The sequence below is a fragment of the Arachis stenosperma genome, chromosome 7 (assembly GCF_014773155.1).
Source record: "Arachis stenosperma cultivar V10309 chromosome 7, arast.V10309.gnm1.PFL2, whole genome shotgun sequence".
Taxonomy (NCBI): Eukaryota; Viridiplantae; Streptophyta; class Magnoliopsida; order Fabales; family Fabaceae; genus Arachis; species Arachis stenosperma.
In genome coordinates, this window is record NC_080383.1 from 25,790,828 (window position 1) to 25,812,532 (window position 21,705).

The 21,705-nt window shown below is 35.6% G+C and overlaps 2 protein-coding genes across 7 annotated transcripts; both read right to left on the reverse strand.

Moving 5' to 3' along the window:
* Positions 1-534: 534 nt before the first annotated feature.
* LOC130941489 (DUF21 domain-containing protein At4g14240-like) lies at positions 535-4,400 on the reverse strand. Its single transcript, XM_057870019.1, has 13 exons — positions 3,934-4,400; positions 3,784-3,860; positions 3,525-3,608; positions 3,315-3,428; positions 3,047-3,130; positions 2,891-2,962; positions 2,581-2,648; positions 2,244-2,331; positions 2,078-2,151; positions 1,630-1,993; positions 1,471-1,517; positions 1,293-1,374; positions 535-1,105 (listed from the first exon to the last, which is right to left on the reverse strand). The coding sequence occupies exons 1-13, from the start codon at positions 4,187-4,189 to the stop codon at positions 1,034-1,036; spliced, it is 1,482 nt and encodes a 493-aa protein (XP_057726002.1). The 5' UTR covers positions 4,190-4,400; the 3' UTR covers positions 535-1,033.
* Positions 4,401-13,752: 9,352 nt separating this feature from the next.
* Positions 13,753-21,202, reverse strand: LOC130941043 (uncharacterized). 6 transcript variants are annotated; one of them, XM_057869404.1, is made up of 14 exons: positions 20,879-21,202; positions 20,491-20,646; positions 19,488-19,634; positions 18,535-19,363; positions 18,381-18,448; positions 17,660-17,742; positions 16,969-17,068; positions 16,725-16,810; positions 16,561-16,643; positions 15,507-15,634; positions 15,320-15,421; positions 14,792-15,085; positions 14,578-14,700; positions 13,753-14,282 (listed from the first exon to the last, which is right to left on the reverse strand). In XM_057869404.1, the coding sequence occupies exons 3-14, from the start codon at positions 19,584-19,586 to the stop codon at positions 13,899-13,901; spliced, it is 2,379 nt and encodes a 792-aa protein (XP_057725387.1). In that variant the 5' UTR covers positions 19,587-19,634; positions 20,491-20,646; positions 20,879-21,202; the 3' UTR covers positions 13,753-13,898. The 6 variants fall into 6 exon arrangements, with proteins under 6 accessions (XP_057725387.1, XP_057725386.1, XP_057725388.1 ...); XM_057869403.1 differs by having other exon boundaries at positions 20,491-20,665; XM_057869405.1 differs by having other exon boundaries at positions 19,488-19,573; positions 20,491-20,792.
* Between the last annotated feature and the right edge of the window lie 503 nt (positions 21,203-21,705).

The window sequence follows — 21,705 nt, forward strand, 5'->3', positions numbered from 1 at the left end:
TACACGTGGATGAAAGGCTTAAACTCAAAAAAAAAAAAAAAAAAAAAAAAAAAACTTGTGGTATGAGAAACTAAGACACTGCTTCGGTGTAGATAGGATAGGACATCTCAAAACAGGTAATAGAATTGAAAACAGAAGTGCACATATGGGCCAAGGTTCAAGCGCGCCACAGAAAATTGTGTTATTTGTATTAATTTCTTGAAGGAACACATACCGTGTTATGCTGGGAGGAGGGGTGTGTGTAGCTGTCTTTCCACTCCATGAGTGACAAATTTGTACTGCACATTAAATAGCCCACTCTGTGCTAGTGCATCAAGTCACCAAGGACCGGATTATACACATCTCTCTGCCTACTTTATTTGGTTCTGTTCTAGGTTTTTAACTACATTTATTTTCTTATACGTTACGATCGAGTACGGAATTCTTCAACAGCGTACAATTTATAGAAATAATGATAGTGTTAATCATGATGATATTTCATACCCTATATAGCCACGTAAAATTTTTCCATTGAATAAGTACGAAGATAATTCCGTATCAAAAGCCCTTTTGCATGTTCTAAGATACGGATGCTATCACCCAATACGAAGAGTCAACAACAGTGTCTTGGATTATTTAATTACGTTCTAGATCAAATAAAAACTGGTATTTGTCCAATCCATGAAGCGATAATTAAACGGAAATGTGGATAGGATACATGTTACAATAACTTTCCATTAGCATTTAAAGTGAGGGCTGGTTTGAGAATTGCCTTGATAGAGTTGGTAGGTACGTTTTGGCTCCATCAGCAGAAAAGTTGGCAGAATTACTCCAATAATCTTAGCTTTCTTTAGGATATCAATAAACATACATGCATATATAAATACTCCCCTTCAGAAGGAAAACTTGTAAAACTTATAGATAACAAAATCAAATAAATAAATAAAAACTATCCAGAGCTTTTCCTTGTAAACATCATATTGCTGACACAAAAAGCAACCACTCCGTACTAACGGCTCTTTATCTGGATAGTTTAACACATAGTTCCTTCTTGTTACCTTGTAGAATTGGATCCATGATCCTCTGAAGACTTCTTAGGAGTTTGCCCAGGTTTACTTTGGCCTCCCTGGATGTTTAAGAAACAAGACCACAAAACACAAGCATAATGAGCTAGCCTTCATGCTGGATAATTACATAAGATACTTCAAGCTACCTAAGTGATAATTCATAATTCAAAACCCAAACCCTGTAGAAAGTGGAAATTTGACTTCATATATCAACTATGGCAAGAAGAAGAAGAATTAATCACTTACTGCTCCCCTTTGACCAGTCAATCTTCGAGTTGATGGAGCTCGTGCGACTGAGGAAGCAGCTGCAGCTGCAGCCACACGTATTCTGCAAAATATAATTTGCACAAACATCAGAACTCATATTTGCATTAGCTTCATCCATCTCCACCACTTAAGTTTCGAAGGTTCGTTCTCCATTTACCTCTTATGAACATCAACATATTCATCTGTCTCATCAACAATTTCTTCCTGCATGGTAAAACAATTATGATAAGCAGAGAGGTTAGACTTCAGAAGGCGGGGATGATTAAAACATTGGAGAAAGGGAGACGGAGGGGCATATTTCAGAAAAGAAATTTACTTGCAGAAGTTCTTCAAATACGTCTTCCAAAGTGATAATACCAATCACTTCACCCTCTTCAATATTTTCTAATGAATTTGTTTTGCTGTCACTACGTTGCAAACCAGTTAGTTTATTAATACTGGGTGACCTTGAAGACTTGTCAATATCAACAACTACACTTTCTGATTTATCGTCCTGGTTATGAAGTAATGGAGTAGTCAACTGTGAATCCCCATCAAAAATAGTGCTTTCTTCCTGTTTCTCTTCAATTATCTGCGGAGTTTCTTTCCCTTTCGACTTGGCTTTAACAACAGCGGCCATATGACTACTTCCTTTTTGGAACTCATTAAGAATATCATAGAGAGGCATATCTGATGGAACCCTGTCCATATAAATAACCGTTACACAACGGATATTATGCCATTATATGGAAAGCGAGATAATACATTAATAAAGACAAGCACACCGTGGAATTCTCCGAATGGATACAGCACTGACAGGGGTCTCTGTTTCTGGCCGTACAGTGAGGAGACTTTTGACCTAATAGAAAAAGAATTAATGTAAATAAGAAGAACCCAAAAATGCTACATAATCAGGAAAAAAAGTAGAATTCTGGCAAGGTTAAAACCTACAAGCAGAAGACCGATAATATTCTTTGGATTTCCAGAATAGACAGGAACTCGGCTGTGCCCCCGAGCGAGAATTTTTCCCATTGCCTCCCTGATTTTAGGTTGCCAAGGTTAACTTTTTTTTGTTTCGGGAAAAAAGTATACACACTAAGAATTCTCCCCTGAATGCAACCTAAGAATTTCTAGCTCTAACATGCAAGCAAAGGCAGAAAATATATCTTCAGCAGCAAGAATAGCAAGAATTCATCTTAAAACATTAGAGACATTTTAAAAACAATTATGTTACCTATTTACACCCTACTGATAAAAGAATAATGACCATGAATATAAGATAACCAACCAGTCCAATTTTGAATTAACATCCAAAGAAAATGTTGATTCGATAGGAGTCATAGCCTCCTCAGCAGTCTGTTCGAAGACAAAATTAAGAAGAAAACACAAGACCCTAGTTAGAATTTACCAGTAAATGCAGTAGCCTTCACATGTTTCCACTTTTCACCATCACTGTGTGCTATAAAACTAAAAATAGTTAAGAAACCTCAAATTCTGCCGCATTGATATGACAAATTGAAAACCGCATTGGATTGCCATGTAACAAAACACTAATGTAGAGGTTGAAGTCAATATGTTGTGTGAATTAGAGAACTTACCTTTTCAGTCAAATCAAGCGCTCCACTAATAATTGTAGTCTCATCATGTGTAAGCTCACCACCTTTCCCAGCCTTACAACAAGCAAATTCAATATTTGTTAATCAAAGAGAAAGACAAGACAGTTGGTTTGATTGATGAACAATAACAATATATACCTCCTGGCTGTGAATGGACACAAGAGCTTTTAATTGAGCACGCCTAAATAAAGCCTCATTGTGCCCCAACAGGTAGTCCAGAACCTGGAACAATTGTTATTCAGAAAATTAAACCCTTGCAGGCATGGTTGCTAACACACTAGAGAATTCTTCTTAACTAACCAAGATGCGTTTAAGTGTCCACAAAACAACTCCAAGAAGATCTTAATCTGTGCACACATCATAATCTAGATAACATCTTTGCAATAAGTTCTGTAGAAGACTATACCTTTCCAACGGGATAAGCAACTGGATAACAGATTAACATCAAAATTCGAACAAGCCATGCAAGGTTGGCACCTACAGCAAGACCATATCTACTACAAATTGCTTGTGGAATAACCTGAAACCATCAAACCAAAGAAGCACTATTTCAAAACTTGAAAACACTGATTAGGGACAAAAACTCTGAAATAACATTGAGAGGGAAATGACAAACCTCCCCAAAGAAGAGAACAAAAGTGACAGAGAGAATGATGGCAACAAACTGATTGAATAGCTTATCAAGGTATATGGGAAGAGCCTGCAGATTGCAAGTTCCAAAGCCAACAGCTATTTAAGAGTTAGGCAGGGTTTAGCAATCAGTACGAAACTCTACATACACAATTGCGAATATCAGATACATATATATACAATGAGATTCACCGAATAGAAATTGATTGGAAGGAGTTGTAGAAAGGGGATTGGAAATTCAATACCTCCATGGCAGCAGCATTACAGAGAAGCAAAGTGACAAGAAGCTGGTGCTGTTTCTGAACCACGGGAAGTATAACCGCTACACCGTAGTAATAAGAATAGTTAACAGAAAAGAGAGAAAGAGAAGAGGAAGAAGAGGAGTAGTAGAGTACCGGCTTGCTTCTTCTCGGAGGGAGAACCACTGCGCTGAAGGATCTCGAGGTCGACGAGACCAAGAGACATGAGACCGAGGGTGAGGCCGGACATGATTCCTGCAAAGAGCACAAGGAAGCAGGAGATTCCGGCGTACACGAACCACCACACATCGCCAAATGGAATCTCGCTGCCAAGAGCTGACGCCGCCTGAACCTGAGGGTGGTCCCGAGTCAACATCCGAGTCACCATTAACGCGCTAAGCAAATTCACCATCCTGATCCTCGATTCAACAAGCAATTCTTCTACTTCTCTTCTTCTTCCAGCAGAGGTGGGATATGCTATGGTAGCAGCTAGGGGTTGTCAGAATCCAACCGGTGATTAAACCGGTTAAATTACTAACTATTTGCAACTCAATATGAGAGAGTGAATAGATTTTTTTTTTTTTTCCTTTTCTCCCTCTGTTTGAAAAAGTGGTGATTGATTAATAATTAGGACCAGGTGATTGTAGCCATAATTATCAAAATCGAACCAATAATTAAATCGGTCAGATTATTGAATTAGTAATTAAATTGGTTTATTTGGTCCTACTTAAATAATCAATTGTGTAGAGATTAATAAAAAAAAGAAAATACCCTGAAAATTAAATTTATAATGCAAAGGTTGAAATGATGACTTTTTTTTTTAAGAAAATATATTCCGTAAAAAAATAAAATATTTTTTTACGAAGATGAATATTACTCTAGAAAAGTCTAAGTCACATCTAAAAACCCAAAGAGGGTGGTTAGGAGCAGAATAACTACAAAAAGCAACAACAAGAAAAGATACAATCAAAACACGAATACAAATGCAGATCAATCAACACTAAACAAAGTAACTAGTAATCACTCCTAACACACACAAAAATTCACTTGCTACTGGCACAAAACAAAAGAGCTTGATGATCAATTATCCTTTCTTCCCTTCCTCATTTTCAAGACTCCATTTAAAACCAAATCAACATTTTCATCTCCTCCACATTCACATATTAATTGTTGAATATTTTTTTGTTTCTAGTTTTTCATACAGTCACTCTTTTTTTGTACTTTTTAGCAATTTTGTTCTAAACATGCAAGGAAAAACAGAAAGGCCAAAGAACAGAACATATAAGACCCCTCCCTGAATGCAAAACAAGAAAATATAACAAAACTACTTCAACTCAAATGAAAATTCCATCTTGAAACTTAAACGGCTAGAACCTTCCCATTTTCTCTTTTTTTAAAAAATGAACTTGATGGTTTTCAGTGGCTAAGAGAATGGGGGGTTGAATCTTAGCCCCCTTTTTTGCTTGATTACACTTGCTGGTCTTTGAAGAGACTTTTTATTTTTGTCTTGTCCCTAGTCACGAGACTTTTATTTTTGTATCGTCACTTGGCACGAGATATTTTTTCAGTTTTAGCTCCTGTGCAGTAGAAACAGAAATGGAATAGAAGAGAGAGAAAATTACACCCAGATATATCCTGATTCAGCTACTAAGTGCAGTGCAGCCTACATCCAGTCTCCATCACAACAATGATGGAATTTCACTATAATCTTCTTGATTACAGACTGTAAAGTGCTAACCCAACTTACAAGGGGGTTTCCCACAGAATCATGAAATACAACACAGATGTACAAAGGAATTCTAAGGACATCTATGGCTTTTTCTTTTAATTTTGCACTCTCTGCCTTTTTCCGCTCTATGACTTTTTCATACAAACCTCACTGTTTACCTTTTTTCCATGAGACTCAAGACATGACAAAATTAAATAGAAAAATTACAAAACAGAATACATTGAAGGAGAAGAGAAATCTGTTAGCTCAGGTAGCTCTGAGAACTCTGTGCCTTGCACTCTCACACTTTCTCCTTGCTTCAACCCGTGGCTGTTCTCTCTTTTTATAGAAGAGGGAAGCCTCCACCTTTGAAGCCAAAAACCAAGCCAACTTCTTCTTCTCCAAGAACAAAACTGGTTCGGCCAGAGAGAGAGAAGAGATAACCCATGCAAAATCGAATATGCAATTACCTCTAGTCCTTCCTTGGTCATCACTCTTCATCAATCCGAGCGCTCCATCCTTGGCTTGCTCTCCAAGATGAATTTCTGACCCTTGATGCTTCATGATGATGATGGCTTCATTTGCTCCAATATCTGCCTCTTCCATCATGTAGCCACCCTAGCTACTTCCTATGGTGGTTGAGCAGAATCAGAGACAAGCCATCCCTCCAAGAATCTTCTCCTTACTGGTCGAATCTCCTTCAACCATTTTTGGTATGGAGAAGCCAAGATCTCATCACCATATCTTACCATAAGTGATAAGAATCTCAGCTACTATAATTTTTTATGTTTTCTTGCCATCATTGTGATGGTCTTTAGACGTGCCTTTCCTTCTTTTCGGTAACTTAATGTAGCTTCCATCGTTTGCTGGGTAATGTCCAAAAGAGAAGAAAGAAAGAATGAGAGAGAAGAAATAATTGGAAGAGAAGCAATTAAATGAATTAAACAAATTAATTGAATAGAAAGTTGTTTTTCCTTCCCTGAGTAGCGTGTAGCCTTAATGGCATCAATCATATCAATGATATTCTCTCTCATGTTTCCAATGCATGTATTAATTTCACTTTAATGAAATTTGAATTCCATTAGAAATGGATTCCGTTGGAAGCTAGAAGCAATGTGTAACATCTCTAATGGCCTTTTGGTTGAAATTCCATCTTTTGGTTTAAAAGAGGATTTAACTTGTTTGCCTAGTTGACAAGCATCACAAGTAAGATCCTTATCAAATTTGATTTTCGGAATACCTCTAACCAGATTTTCTTTACTAGCTTAGAAATTTGGTACATACTAGCATGACCCCTCATGTTTCCAATGCATGTATTAATTTCACTTTAATGAAATTTGAATTCCATTAGAAATGGATTCCGTTGCTGTGTAACATCTCTAATGGCCTTTTGGTTGAAATTCCATCTTTTGGTTTAAAAGAGGATTTAACTTGTTTGCCTAGTTGACAAGCATCACAAGTAAGATCCTTATCAAATTTGATTTTCGGAATACCTCTAACCAGATTTTCTTTACTAGCTTAGAAATTTGGTACATACTAGCATGACCCAACTTTCTGTGCCATAGCCATTTTTCATATTCAAGAGAAGTAAAGCATGTTACATTTTGTTCTTTCAAGTCCTCAAGAGTTAATCCATACACATTGTTGCATCTTTTAGCTTCAAAAAGAATATCCCCAGTTTTTTCACAAACAACCAAACACACAAACTTTCTAAAAATAACTTCAAATCCTAATCACACAATTGGCTTACACTAAGTAAATTTATTTCAAACCATTTACAAGAAGAACATCATTTATACAAGATGAAAGCTTTTACCAACTTTTCCAACGCCACATCTTTCCTTTACCATCATCACCGAAAGTGACAAGTCTTCCATCATATTCATCAAGCTTTATGAAGAAGGTTGTCTTTCCGGTCATGTGCCTAGAGCATCCGCTATCCATGTACCACATATTTTCCTTCCGTTTGGATGCTAGGCATACCTACAAAATAAGCTCAAGTGACCTTAGGTATCCAAATTTTCTTGGATCCTTTCACGTTAAACCATCTCCTATGACCCAAACCATTGTAATAAAAAATAACTTTGTAAACTTTATCACCAATCATTCTTTCACAGAAAAACATTGAATGGGAAAGTGTCCATTTCGGTTGCATAGTCTACAAAATCTTGGAGTTGTTGATTTGTTAAAGTAGGTGGGATCTTGAAACCTTGTGTCATTAGAAGATGACGCTCTATTTTCAAAAGAAGGTTTCTTATCAGATTTATAAAACCCCAAACCAGATTTATCAAAGAGTGATTTTTGACTAGCCAATATTTGATTTAAATTTTCAGAACTTTGAGTAAACTTGGCTAAGTCATTTTCCAGATTTTTAATCTTTTTCAGCAACTCTTCATTTTCCTTAAAACAATTTACATATGCAACAACAGAATGGTTACTTTCACAACTTCTAAGTTGCCCTTTTAACTGCTTATTTTCTTCAACAAGATCACAGGCAGTTTCGGCCTCCCTTAGCTTTTCCTTGAGAAAACCATTTTCAGTTTTAAGAATGATAATTTGTTGTTCAAGATCATAGTTATCAAGTAGAAAACATCTTATTTTTCCAGAAAGGTGGTCTATCATAAGATGAAGATCTTCAGTGTTAGGATTGTGAAAGACTACCTGATCTATGTGATCTGCCATGAGACATGGTTGTGACTTGGTCTCAGATTCCTCATCATCATCTTCTGAGTCATTTTTCAAATCTTCCCATGAAGCCATCAGTCCCTTCTTCTTTCCTCTTTTTAGCTTGTCCTCCTTCTTTAACTTGGGACAATCAGATTTGAAGTGCCCCATTTTCTTGCAGTTGTAACAAGTTACTTTGCTAAGGTCTTTCTTCATTTTCCTTGAGCTGCTGCCTTTGCCTTTGAACTTTACCATTTTCTTGAATTTTTTGGCAAACAACACAAATTCATTTTTAGAGGAGTTATCACTGGATTCATCATCCAGGGGGTTAGTTACAGAAGAAAAAGCAATTCCTTTCTTTTTTGAATCTTTTTTCAAATAAGTGTTTTCAAAAGCAAGAAGGTTTCCTCTCAAATCATCACATGTCATGGAATCAAGGCTACTGCTCTCAGAAATAATTAAAGCTTTTGTTTTCCACTCTTTAGTGAGATATCTCAACACTCTTCTCACAAACACAGAATCAGAATGTGTTATTCCCATAGCATCCAAGCCAACAATGATGGTGTTGAACCGTTCAAACAATTCATCAATAGATTCTCCTTCCTTCATTGCAAACATTTCATACTCTCTGTTCAACATGTATATCCGAGTCTTCTTCACAATGGTGGTTCCTTCATGAGTGATTTGCAGTTTATCCCAGATTTTCTTTGCCGTTGTGTATCGTGATACCCGTCGGTATTCCTCAAAGCTGATAGCACAATTGAGTAGATTTACAGCCTTGACATTTAGCTCCAACTTCTTTCTATCTTCCTCGATCCAGCTTGCTTCTGGTTTAAGAGTGACTACTCCTTCAGCACTTGTGTTAGTTAGAAATTAAGGACCCTCTAGGATGATCTTCTAAAGCCTGTAGTATACTGCTTGCACAAAGATTTTCATTCTCTCCTTCCAATAGGTATAGTTTTTCCCATTGAAAAGAGGCGGTCTGTTACTTGACTGTCCTTCTGTAAGGTTGTAGGACACCAGATTTGAGCCACTGCTTTTTGCCAAATGGATCTTTTCTCCAAGCTGCAAAGCTTGATCTCTTTGAGACCAAGCTCTGATACTAATTGATGGTTTTCAGTGGCTAAGAGAATGAGAGTTGAATCTTAGCCCCCTTTTTTGCTTGATTACACTTGCTGGTCTTTGAGGAGACTTTTTGATTTTTGTCTCGTCCCTAGCCACGAGACTTTTATTTTTTTCTTATCACTTGGCACGAGATATTTTTTCAGTTTTAGCTCCTGTACAGTAGAAACAGAAATGGAGTAGAAGAGAGAGAAAATTACACCCAGATATATCCTGGTTTAGCTGCTAAATGTAGTGCAGCCTACATCCAGTCTCCATCACAACAATGATGGAATTTTACTATAATCTTCTTGATTACAGACTGTAAAGTGCTAACCCAACTTACAAGAGAATTCTCACAGAATCATGAAACACAACACAGATGTACAAAGGAACTCTAAAGACATCTATAGCTTTTTCTTTTAATTTTGCACTCTCTGTCTTTTTTCGCTCTATGGCTTTTTCATACAAACCTCACTGTTTGTTTTTTTCCATGAGACTCAAGACATGACAAAATTAAACATAAAAATTACAAAACAGAATACATTGAAGGAGAAGAGAAATCTGTTAGCTCAGGTAACTCTAAGAATTCTATGCCTTGCACTCTCACACTTTCTCCTTGCTTCAACCCGTGACTATTCTCTCTTTTTATAGAAGAGGGAAGCCTCCATCTTTAAAGCCAAAAACCAAGCCAACTTCTTCTTCTCTAAGAACAAAACCGGGTTCGCCCAGAGAGAGAGAGAAGAGATAACCCATGCAAAATCCAACATGCAATTACCTCTAGTCCTTTCTTGGTCATCACTCTTCATCAATCCGAGCACTCCATCCTTGGCTTGCTCTCCAAGATGAATTTCTGGCCCTTGATGCTTCATGATGATGATGGCTTCATCTGCTCCAATCTCTGCCTCTTCCATCACGTAGCCACCCTAGCTACTTCCTGCGGTGGTTGAGCAGAATCAGAGACAAGTCATCCCTCCAAGAATCTTCTCCTTACTGGTCGAATCTCCTTCAACCATTTTTGGTATGGAGAAGCCAAGATCTCATCACCATATCTTACCATAAGTGGATAAGAATCTCAGCCACTATATTTTTTATGTTTTCTTGCCATCATTGTGATGGTTTTTAGACGTGCCTTTCCTTCTTTTCGGTAACTTGATGTAGCTTTCATGGTTTGTTGGGTAATGTCCGAAAGAGAAGAAAGAAAGAATGAGAGAGAAGAAATAATTGGAAGAGAAGCAATTAAATGAATTAAACAAATTAATTGAATAGAAAGTTGTTTTTCCTTCCCTGAGTAGCGTGTAGCCTTAATGGCATCAATCATATCAATGATATTCTCTCTCATGTTTTCAATGCATGTATTAATTTCACTTTAATGAAATTTGAATTCCATTAGAAATGGATTCCGTTGGAAGCTAGAAGCAATACATTTGCTTTCTCTCAAACTTGGTTTCGGACCAAGTGTTGGATTATGTAGCAATAATTATTAACTTGAGCTTGTAGCAATAATAGTTCAATTTGGCCCAAGTGAAGTAACCATAAATTCAGCCAAGTGGATCAAAGGATTTTTTTTTTGTATCAATGCTGAATGTTAACTTTAATTTGGGCTTATGATAATGTTTGAATTCTGGCCCAAATAATCACAAATTGCTTCAGCCACATAATAGAGGAAGCATTTAAACAAGGCTGAATGGTTTTAAGCATATTGGGCTTGCAATAATTTTTCCTTTCTGTTCGGCCCAATAAGAAAACCTGGATCACAAAATTATTAATTAACATATGTTAAATAAAAATCAAATTAATAATTTTGTAATTAATTATTTCAATAATGTTTGTTCATCATTAAAATAAGTTTGAGTTTTCCAAACTCATCAGAACTCTTATTTATTACCACTGACTGCCAAATCAAACCATTGCAAAGTGATTAATCCACTGAGGAAATTAAAGAGTGCTACACTATACCAGAAAAACTCTTTTATTGAATCGTCATCATTTGATTATCAAGCTTGGAGACAAATTTTGTAGTGTTAATAAAAATGTCTGAAATGAATATTACAGGATTTGAAAATTGTAGATGTGTACATTAATGGCCACCATGAGTAAGGAAATGGATCCTCTCCATTTTTTCTAACACTTGAGAGAATAAAGTGTGATCTCTCACCTTTAATTCTATAAGTGGGACCAAAATTAAATAGGAGAGAGAGAACAATGAAAGGTGAGATCCTCCACTGGACACCATCCAATTTTTTTTCCACTGGAGAGGATCCACTCCCCCATGAGTAATGACTCCCAACGAAAGGCACCGTTGGAAACAGAAATAAGTTCATTATTATACAAGTAATCAACTTGATAAAAGTTAGTTTCTAATGAAAAAAATTCAGTCTTCTCACTTTTTGCCATGAAGTTTTTTTTTCTCTATTCACAACTAAGAGTTGAAAAAAGAATAAAAGAAAACACAAAGGCTGCGTTTGTTTTCGAGAACAGGACAGGACACTGAGAACAGGACAGGACAAGACACTGATGGATAGAGACACAAAATTTTGTATTTTTATATTCTGTTTAGTGATAAACTAGAACAAATTATGAAAATTCAATTTATTCTCATATTTTTTTAAAAAAAAAATTTGAGATGAAAAATATAATAATAAAAAATATAATTATGAAAAATTAACAAAAATATTGAAAGAAAAAATAAAAAATAAGTAGTGTGCCTTGTTAGTGTCTCCGTGTCCTTCCTGTCAGGATAGACACAAAATACACTAATTCAGTGTCTCTGGATACATTATCTCTATCCATGTCTCATATGCCAAACACGATTGTGTATCTCTGTGTTCCTGTCTCTGTAAACAAACTCAGCCAAATAGACAATAAATTCTTCTATATTAATGTTGGGCCCATTTTTACACTTATGAACTAAGGTTAATAACTCTCTGCCCATTTCTATTTGTAAAAGACACGAATTTCAAGATTCTCGTAACATGAACATGAGCAGCAGTTTTATAATATACACGAAAAATTATATTAAATTTATGTGGTATCAGAGGGTAGGTTATGAGAATTATAATTTTTCATGAATGATAATTGTATATATAACGATAATAATAGTTCAAATGCAAAATTAACTAAGCATGACCATACCGTGGAAGCAAGATAGTATGTGTGAATACATTATTGCATATATATACACTACATGATAATGAATAATGATAAAAGAATTAGTGATTTTGCTTTTCCGAAATATATATGACGTAGTGGTATATGAATTTGATCATATATGCATGTGAGATTTTGTTTTTCTTGGCTTTGTGTCATCAAATTTTTTAGATTAAAAATTAAACTGAAAAGGTTTTGCTACATAAAGAAAGTTAATGTCTTATTGTATATAATCGTATATGTTGCTACTTGCTAGTTGCTACATCATTCACACTTTGCTTTGGTATTATATTTTTCTTCAGGTTTTGTGAATTGTAATTATTTTATGTCGGATTTATTAATTACTAAAGTGGCCAAATCTAAAAGTTTTAATTAATTTTTAGTCCGTCCATTATAACTTGGTCGAAACCGAACTATATCTCGGATTTCATTATTTAAAATGAGTGCTTTTATATCAATCTTTAATTCCTTATGAAATTAATCCCCTCTTTATAGTTGTTTATTATTTGACCTGTAACTGATCATCCTAAACAACAGTTTTGAAGGTATGAATTGCTAATAAAAGAACCTTTGAGTAGAACAAAGAGGTATGTTGAGTAAAAATATTAGAATCATTGATATTATCTTACAAAAACTGACTTCAATGTCAGATTATCTTCTACATGTACCCCCCATGTTTTTCATTGCCCGATGTATATTTCATCCATCCAAAGTTGATCAAGGACAAACTGGGCTGGACGAACCATACAAAAAGAAGTGACTTATCAAGCGAGATAAGCTTCTTTTTTTTTTCCAAAAGAAATATTGATTTATTTTATAGGAGGTTTAGTTGAGGTTTTTTATTTTTAATTTTGAAATTTGTTTATAATTTGATTTGAAGAGAAGTTCGAGAAATATTTATCCTGCATATTTTTATACAAGTATCAAATTAGTATCAATTATAAAAATGTACACGTAACAAGATTAAATTAATAATACTGAAAAAAATAAACTTATGTGCTTTTCAGATGGTGTTTAGTTTTGTTTGGTTAACCAAAATTCCATACTAGATTGTCAAATTGGTTTCACCAAGAATGAGGTTTTGCATTTCTGTTCACAATTGATTTGTTGTGTTAATCTTTTACACAATTACTAAACACAAGTCACTTTATTTCAAAATCAGTTATCCAAAAACAAAAGCACTCTTAAATCCTGGCCAGTAGACGTTATGGAGTGCCCTGTGTAAGCACACCTGTTTTGGAAGGTGCGCCACAAATGGAACCTCATTTCTTAGTTACATAAACATTGTTTCACATGCAACTCATCAGCATAGAAAATTTTCATGCTCAGTAATAGGATTTTAATAGTAATGCTTGTTTAATAAACGAAATCTTCTTATTTAGTTTTACCTCCGGTCCGGGTAGACCAGAACATGTCGATTCAGAAGGATATGTAAGAATTATTTAAATAAAATTAGCATAACTGACAACAAAATTGGGAATATAATTCAACACTTCATTCACATCAAAACTCCTTCCACATTATTAAGGGCTCTTTTTACCAACTTAAACTTCTGATTTAGATCTTTGTTGGATTTGACAATGTACTCTTTACCGAAGAATTCAATGCCTTGTCGAAGACCCTCGAGTTCAGGGGCCACGGCCACACGTGTGAATACATTCCAGACGGTGCTATCAGGGTACTCGAAGATGGCCTCAAACAGCATGCGGAAATGCATAACTCTTCTTGGGGATAACAGGTTGAGATCACTGAGCTCCACAGTCTTCAACACTGCAAGGGAGAGGGTGAAAGAGGAAACCATTTCAGCCACAAATTTGGCAAGGTGCATTGACCTCATAAGCTGCATTGAATCAAGTTCCTTAAAGTGGTCCCAAATGCAAAACTGCAAAAACGGTAGGGGTAAAAATGAGTCATAAATTAATATCAAGTGCTGTTATGATAACATAAATCAAGCAAAATAATGCAATTCACATTCGACATGCAAAGCATTTGAGAATTCCTCAGCACTATTTTGTCACACCTGTGCAAGCACCCACATTGGTGCAACTATTGATCACAGTCCAATACTTTCTCATAATCACCTACCTCTTGTCATATTTTCCATACACAATAGCAATATATAGTTCTGTTTCAAATTAGCATTCATACCAGTTTTATAACAAGGAGAGGAACATTACCTGCAGAGTAAACTTGTGATTTTTGTCATGCTCGCACAACTTCGTCGCCAGCACCGTATAATACTTGTTAAAAACTTTCTCTTGCAAGCAACACTCTAGAAGAACCCGCATTATATCTCTGTCCTGTAGCATTAAGAAAATAGATATGTCAACATGGAGGGTCTCATAATTGAAAGAACACAAAAAGTTTAGTAAACTTAAAAAAAAGGCTGACCTGCTTCCCAGGTAATTCTAATCGAAGAAGCTTCTCAAATGCATCAATATAGTCCTCACCACTCATTATTATACAAAAGATTGCTCTTCTGCCATCTGTGTTCATCTTTTGCGCAGCAGCAAGCTGAAGCATGCGTTGTGTTTCAAGAACATCTTTGTCGATTCTGTTAGCAACTTCTTCAACATTATCTGTTGCAGAAGCCAAATCCCCAGGTAACCACCACTGACCCTTCTTATCAGGATCAAGTAACTTGCTCCATTTAAGACCTCTAAGTAAAATGTCATCCACTCTTAACTGGAAATAACACAAATGAAACAGATGTTACTGGGAATGAACAAAAGAATAGTTACTAGGAACACATTTCTTTTCTTCACATCTTTTAAAAATAAAAGTCTTAAAATAAATTCGTTCCAACTTTGTAAGATATCCTCCCCCACCCCGCGCCAAAAAAAAGTAATTATCTTTTACTAAGTAATATCTACAGAGAAAGGTGATTGAATAATAAACAATGCCACATAAGAATGCAACCTTCTGCAACCACTTCTTGATCCGAGTGTGGTGTGCAGGGTCCTCCCTTTGTCTTTTCTTGTTGTTCTTGATGTCACATATGGTTTCAAGCATGAACTCCATCTACAAGTGTTACCAAGTAATCAGTGCTGAACTATGTGCAGAAAAACCAGAGAACTTCTCTGATAATAAAATATAGCATGCTCACTCTTTTACTATTTCTCTTTTCATGATTATCTCTGGAGGAAGCCTTCAGGTCATTTGTCGTCTTCTGAACACTAACGATAAAATTTTTCATGGAAATTGGATCATCAGCCCTAATTTTCATTCCACAACCTATTAAGACAAATGGAAAAAAGATAAAAGTCAGATATGGTTCATCCATTGGGAATTTCTTTAAAAAATATCTAGAGAAGTATATTAGTAACAATTATAAATTCACATAAGCAAAGGAGATAAAAGGATTAAAATAAGGAAATATAAGACCAACTCCAAAGACCGAAGAGAATAAAGAGACAATGGTAAACTGCATTAGGTTATCAAAATTACACATACCATCCATCTATTTGACCAGTATACACTCACCTCTCCTCTATTATGTCATTACACTGAATTTGTATTAAAACGAGGAGAAAAAAGGTCAGTTTTAACACCCCCCACAATCTCATTATGCATAGAGAACACATAAAGATAGAATAATAATTATAAAGACTCTTGTTCTTTTAACATTATTATTTAAGGGTATTTTTCGTATTAGTACACAGGTGACACACATGTATAAGGATCTGTTAATTACATTAACACCAGAGGATCTAAGTGTATTGTTTAGACGTGCAGTTGGTAAAACATAAGGAAGGAGAATGTATACTGGTCAAATAGAAGGATAGTGCAAGTAGTTTTGATAAATCTTAAAGGGTGTGAGCGCAATTTACCAAAGATACAACAAGTCAACCACCACAAACAAATTAAAACAAATACATGAGACCTATCCTACTAATATTGAAGAGAGAGAAATTAGATAAGAAAACTCCAAGTGCTCAATAGTCAATACACCTATGGAATATTTCATAAGATGCATGTATGGCTTGTACAATAAAAAGTTGGCCAAATGCGTAAAACAAAAGCTTAAACTGACTTTAAAATCTGAAAATTTATAGCATTCAGTTGTCAAATTGTCCCACCTCCCCACCAAACAACAAACAAACTGCAGAAGGGAACATTACAAACTAGAAAAATACCCAAGGGAAAAATAAAAATCTTACACTGTAGAACTGCCAATATGATAGAGACATCTATCTCGGTCAATCGCTTGCTCAACATGACTAGAAAGTCATATATTAAATCACTAAAGCATTAAAGAAGATATCTGTCAGGGTACAATTAAAAATCACTTAATACTTCAAAATGCTTGGTGCAGTATACCCACCTAGAACAGACCCCAAATATGCATAAATAGGATAAGAGAAGTGTAAGATTCCGCAGAGAGAGATTGTCCTCTTTAAGGTACTCATCCTGGAATGAAATATGTGAAGATTATAAACTACAGTCAGTCTGCACAATACAATGAGAGCACAAGGGTGATCTGATGAAGAAACTAAAACTAAAAAGGGCAATATATATATATATATATATATAAAATCAGCATGTTGGACTTCTTTTTCAAGCATTACCTCAAAGCATTTGGCAAAGGATGCCATAAACTTTGCACTGAAGTCAACACCAACTAAACAGGCCATCCCTGCAACAAATGCAGCAAAAACAGCAGCGTACCTTCACCAAAAGAGGAAGAAGGGGAGAGGGATGTCAGTTAAACTAAAAGCAACATTGAGCAGTATTCAATGTAAGATCAAAGAGGAGGGATCTGACATACTCAAGGACTGAACACGACATTATGAACCAGTATTATAATATTTAAAATAGAAAAATATATGATTCTAAACTCAAAATATGAAAATAATTTGTCCTAAACCAACACCGATTTGTGCACAACCTTTTCCTTTCAATCATATATTTCTTCTAAGCTCTACAAAAAACATTATCTGCCTTTTTCCCACTTCTGTGCTGGGTACTCTAGCAGTAGGGCTATAACTAAATTTGAGTAATTGACTGAAGCCCTGTACAATGAATTTTAATGGCTTAATAATATTTATCTCTTCATTTAAGGCTAAAACTGAATTTGGCTCAGGATCTTCATTTATTATTATTATTATTATTATTATTATTATCATCATCATTTTGAAAATTTTTCATCGATAATACAATGCTTCCCAATCAAATTATTTTAAATACAGAAACAACAAATCCACCAAATAGCAATTCAACAGGGAAGGTAACTAAAATAGAAAGGCTCAAATGCTTAACTGTTCATTGCCCCGTGGCCCACCTGAGCATGATGCCAAAGCCTCCTCAATCATAATGTGTGAAGCTACACTACGTGCAACAGACTGGAAGAGAATTGCATCAAAACTTTATAGAATAGTACAACTTCTTATGTGGTTAGATTTCATAGAAACAACTTGTCAAGCAAACAAAAACTAAATAAACAAGTTAAATGATTGGGGTAGCAACTACACTGTGCATTAGTACAATATGGTGTAATTTGAAGCATACATAAGGGACAAAGGAGCAGTTCAGATGTTTTGACAGTGGACATCCATTCTTTACATAGAGAAAATCACCAAGACCTTTTTTTTTTTTTCAAAAAAAAAAGCCAACAGAAGCAGCAACAACATATTCTACTTATAAGAAATATTTTTTACCAGAATTTCAACCTTCATGCTAGAGTTAGCAGAAGGTCATTTGACCCTTTACCTTTAAATATTCCGAATTTGAAAAGAACAAGCACATTGTATTGCTCTTCGAGATTAATCATTGAATCTTCATTTTAAAAAATGCAGTAAGATTTTTTCTTTTTTTTTAAAAGAGACAAATTGGTAAGATTTCCTAGTGTCTACCCAAGTTCCCTCTCTTTGCAACTCTTTGTTTTCCCATTTCAAAATGACATAACAAAGTTTCTTTCAATAACGCACCACAAAGAGACAGTTAAGCATTCATTTCCAATACAACTAATGGTGCAGCGAACCTGAAAGATTGTTGACAATTCTCCAGTAATTGATTCAACATTAGATTCAGAAAGCCTATTAAGAAGTCCTACAAAAGAGCTCAATTTAGAAGAAAATCAATACATGGTATACAGTTAGACATGTGAAGCCAAAACTAAAGCCTGTCCTCCATACCTCGTATACGTCTTCGTATCTGAGTATGCTCTTCAGGTTCATTTCCAGCACGAGCTCTCAAGTGAGGTGCAATATATTTTCCCTTTTCTTTCTTTGCTGGAACTTCAGCAGAAAGATGCTCTGATGCCACCTCCATTGCCACGGATTCTACAGTATTCGATATGCACAAATCATCATCCACCACATTGTCTTCTTGCTCTTGTCTCAACAACTTTCTCTTCTTATGCTTCTTCCTCACAGTTCCACAATCAGCAACATCTCCTAATGCTCCATCTTGATCAGAAGTTCTCATGAGCTCAAACGCTCCATCTATTGTCTCTACTTCCATCCCTTCATTTGGCAATATTTCCTCTTTATGCTTCTTACTCAACAAGCTCTTCTTCAACCTTTTCTTCGGCAATTCACTAGCACCATGAGTATCCTCTTCTCCAAATAAATCCATAGCAGGCAACATTCCTTCGAGCAATATGTTCAGCCCATCATCCAAACCCCTTAATTTCCCTTCCTTCACCTTAAGCTTCTTGGAAAGCTTCCTTTCCAACTCAAGATCCTTCTTCGCAGCTATATCAACATCCAGCCCAAAAAACTCTTTGCCACTCTTCTTTCTGGAACTTCCCTTAGAACCCTTCTTCAACTTCTTCATTTTCTTAGTATCAGAGCCACAAATTGCCACTGATACAACACTCTCTTCAGCTCTCACATGTTTCTCAGAATCCGAATCAAACCCTAAACCCTCTTTTTCCTCAAAACTAGTACTAACTGGTTGCTCCAAGTTTGTCTTAGTTTTCCTATCCGAATCATCTTTACTTCTTTTGATAGCTCGAGATTTCTATACATAAACAATAATCGTGAAAAAAAAGGTTACATTGTTCAAGTGAGAAATAAGGCATAAATATTGATTTATGTTTCAGAAAAGAAAAAAGAAGAGTAGAGGAATGAGAATAGAAAGGTACCTGGTGGAGAAGCCATGATTGGTGTTTGGATGCATTCTTTGCCAAACGGGATTCTTTCCTCCGTTCTCGCCGCGATTTCTCAGCCTCTGTTTGAGACATAGTTGTAAGAACCGAACCGGTGATCAAACCGGTCAGGTTACTGATTCACTGGTTTATTGGTTCAACCGATAAACCGCAGGTTGAACCAATAAAACCGGTTTCACATTAATAAAAAATACAAAATACTAAAAATAGTCATAAACTTAATAAATTCAAAATACATATCTTTAGTTCTTCATCAATATTTTAAAAACAACAAGTTTCAAAGTTTAAATATAACTAATAGAAAGATAAACATGAAATTAGTTAGTACTAGTACATTAGTATCTTAATTAAACACAATAAGAATAACAATTCATAAACTAAATCCAAGGAGTGATTTCGAAGTCGGGAAGTTGCTCTTCATCTGACAAATGTGGAGCTACATCCTAATTTAATTTTTTAGGAAATATGTCTCTAAGGGTGTTTTTTCTCTGAGGAACTGACTAATGAAGCCTTGCAGCTGTAACATCCATTTGGTTGTCTGATTGGCGTGTCAAATTTAGTATAGTTTATTTGGGTAGGATAAAAAATGTTGAACTTTCTGTTTCTTTCTAACCGTTGATGAAATGTTTCGAAAGCTTTAATTGCTTTGGACGCAATGGAGGCTGCAAGTTATTACTTATGATTTGATCAATGCCTGAGATATTGTTCTATCGAAAGAATCTGGAAAACTGAATGGGAAATTAAATACATAAGAAGTGGACATGATCAAAGTGAATCAAACATTCTACTATGCTGTTCTCCTCTAATTTAAGGAATCACCAAATGTTAACTTCTAAGAAATTGATTTGGGAACATTTTTCTGGTGGTCTTTGGGGAATCAAGTCCAGATGTACTTTTCATGTTGTAATTTGTTTGTTACAAAACATTTATTGAACAGGAAAATTTAGTTATATTGCTGCATATTATTTGAATTACTTACTGTATCTGGCCAATTTGGCCAATTTATCGCTTAGGAGATGCTTACTAATTCATGTTTTCCGTGCTTTTCTTTTGCAGAAATTTTTCTTTCAGGGTAGGTTCATATTTGGGCCAGATGTGAGATCATTGGCACTGACAATTCTCCTCATTGTTGCTCCTGTTGCAGTTTTCTGTGCCTTTGTTCATATTTCAACAAGCATATTCATCCCAGAAATTTTAAGTTTTCAACACAGAATAGAATAACATAGGAGAAGTGCAGTTTAAGGTTGCTGGATAAAATAGGAGAAGTGCAGTTTAAGGTTGCTGGAGAACAGAGAAGAAGTGCAGAACAACATTATTCATAAGTCATAACAGCGAGAAGTGCAGAACAGAGTAGAACTGGAGCTAACCTGTTTGACAGAGAAGAAGAGCGAGGCAACGGCGAGGGCGACGGCGCAGAAACGGCGAGGGCGACGGCGCGGCAACGGCGAGGCAACGGCGACGGCGATGAGAGACAGGGACGAAGCGGAGCCGCGGGTCTGTTCTGTTCCTTCAGACTTCAGAATAGGTGTCCGGCGGTGAGACGAAGAAGACGACGGCGGGCGGCTGGCGGCGGTGGCTGGGTGAGTGACACTGTGACAGACTGAGGTGAGGTGGTGACGGGGAGGGTTAGCCGTTAGGGGATTAGGGTTGCTGGGTTGGGGAAAAGTGGAAAGTGGAAACAGAACAGGGATTGGGGGTGTGGGGTGGGGATACGAGTCACGAGCTACACTTTTCTTTTTTTTTTTCTTTTTTTTTTTAAATGAAAACGACGTGGTTTTGAAAAATGATTAAAAAAAAAGTTTTCAAACCGGTCGGTGAGCAAAAACCACCGATTTTCCGGTTTTCATCAGAACCGTCCGGTTCTTAACAGTTCTTTTCTTTATCCGGTCATATTACTAAATCGGATCGGTTAAAAATTCGATTCACCGATTTTTCGATCGAATCGGCTGATCCGATCTAATTTTTACAACTATAATTTAAGGTATTGCAAGTCTAACTTATTGATTCAATGAATAAATTATTAGTTAAATCGATAAAATAATCGATTTTATATGCGGCCGTTTTTCTATTATATTTTAAGAAATTAATTTTTTTATTAATATATTATTTACTCTTTAAAATTATTAGATAAGTAGTTTTTATTATTTTAATATTAATGTGATCTTATTTATATCATATTTTTTTATCTTAAAAT

Coding starts and splice junctions, on each gene's coding strand:
- LOC130941489 (XM_057870019.1), bottom strand. CDS start 4,189: ATGGTGAATTTGCTTAGCGCGTTAATGGTGACTCGGATGTTGACTCGG. Junction 3,609..3,783: donor GTAATGCTGCTGCCATGGAG/GTATTGAATTTC, acceptor TGCAATCTGCAG/GCTCTTCCCATATACCTTGA. Junction 3,429..3,524: donor TTGTTCTCTTCTTTGGGGAG/GTTTGTCATTTC, acceptor TGATGGTTTCAG/GTTATTCCACAAGCAATTTG.
- LOC130941043 (XM_057869402.1), bottom strand. CDS start 19,586: ATGTCTCAAACAGAGGCTGAGAAATCGCGGCGAGAACGGAGGAAAGAA. Junction 19,364..19,487: donor AATCATGGCTTCTCCACCAG/GTACCTTTCTAT, acceptor GTTTATGTATAG/AAATCTCGAGCTATCAAAAG. Junction 15,635..16,560: donor CATATTGGCAGTTCTACAGT/GTAAGATTTTTA, acceptor TTGTCTTAATAG/GTTGTGGAATGAAAATTAGG.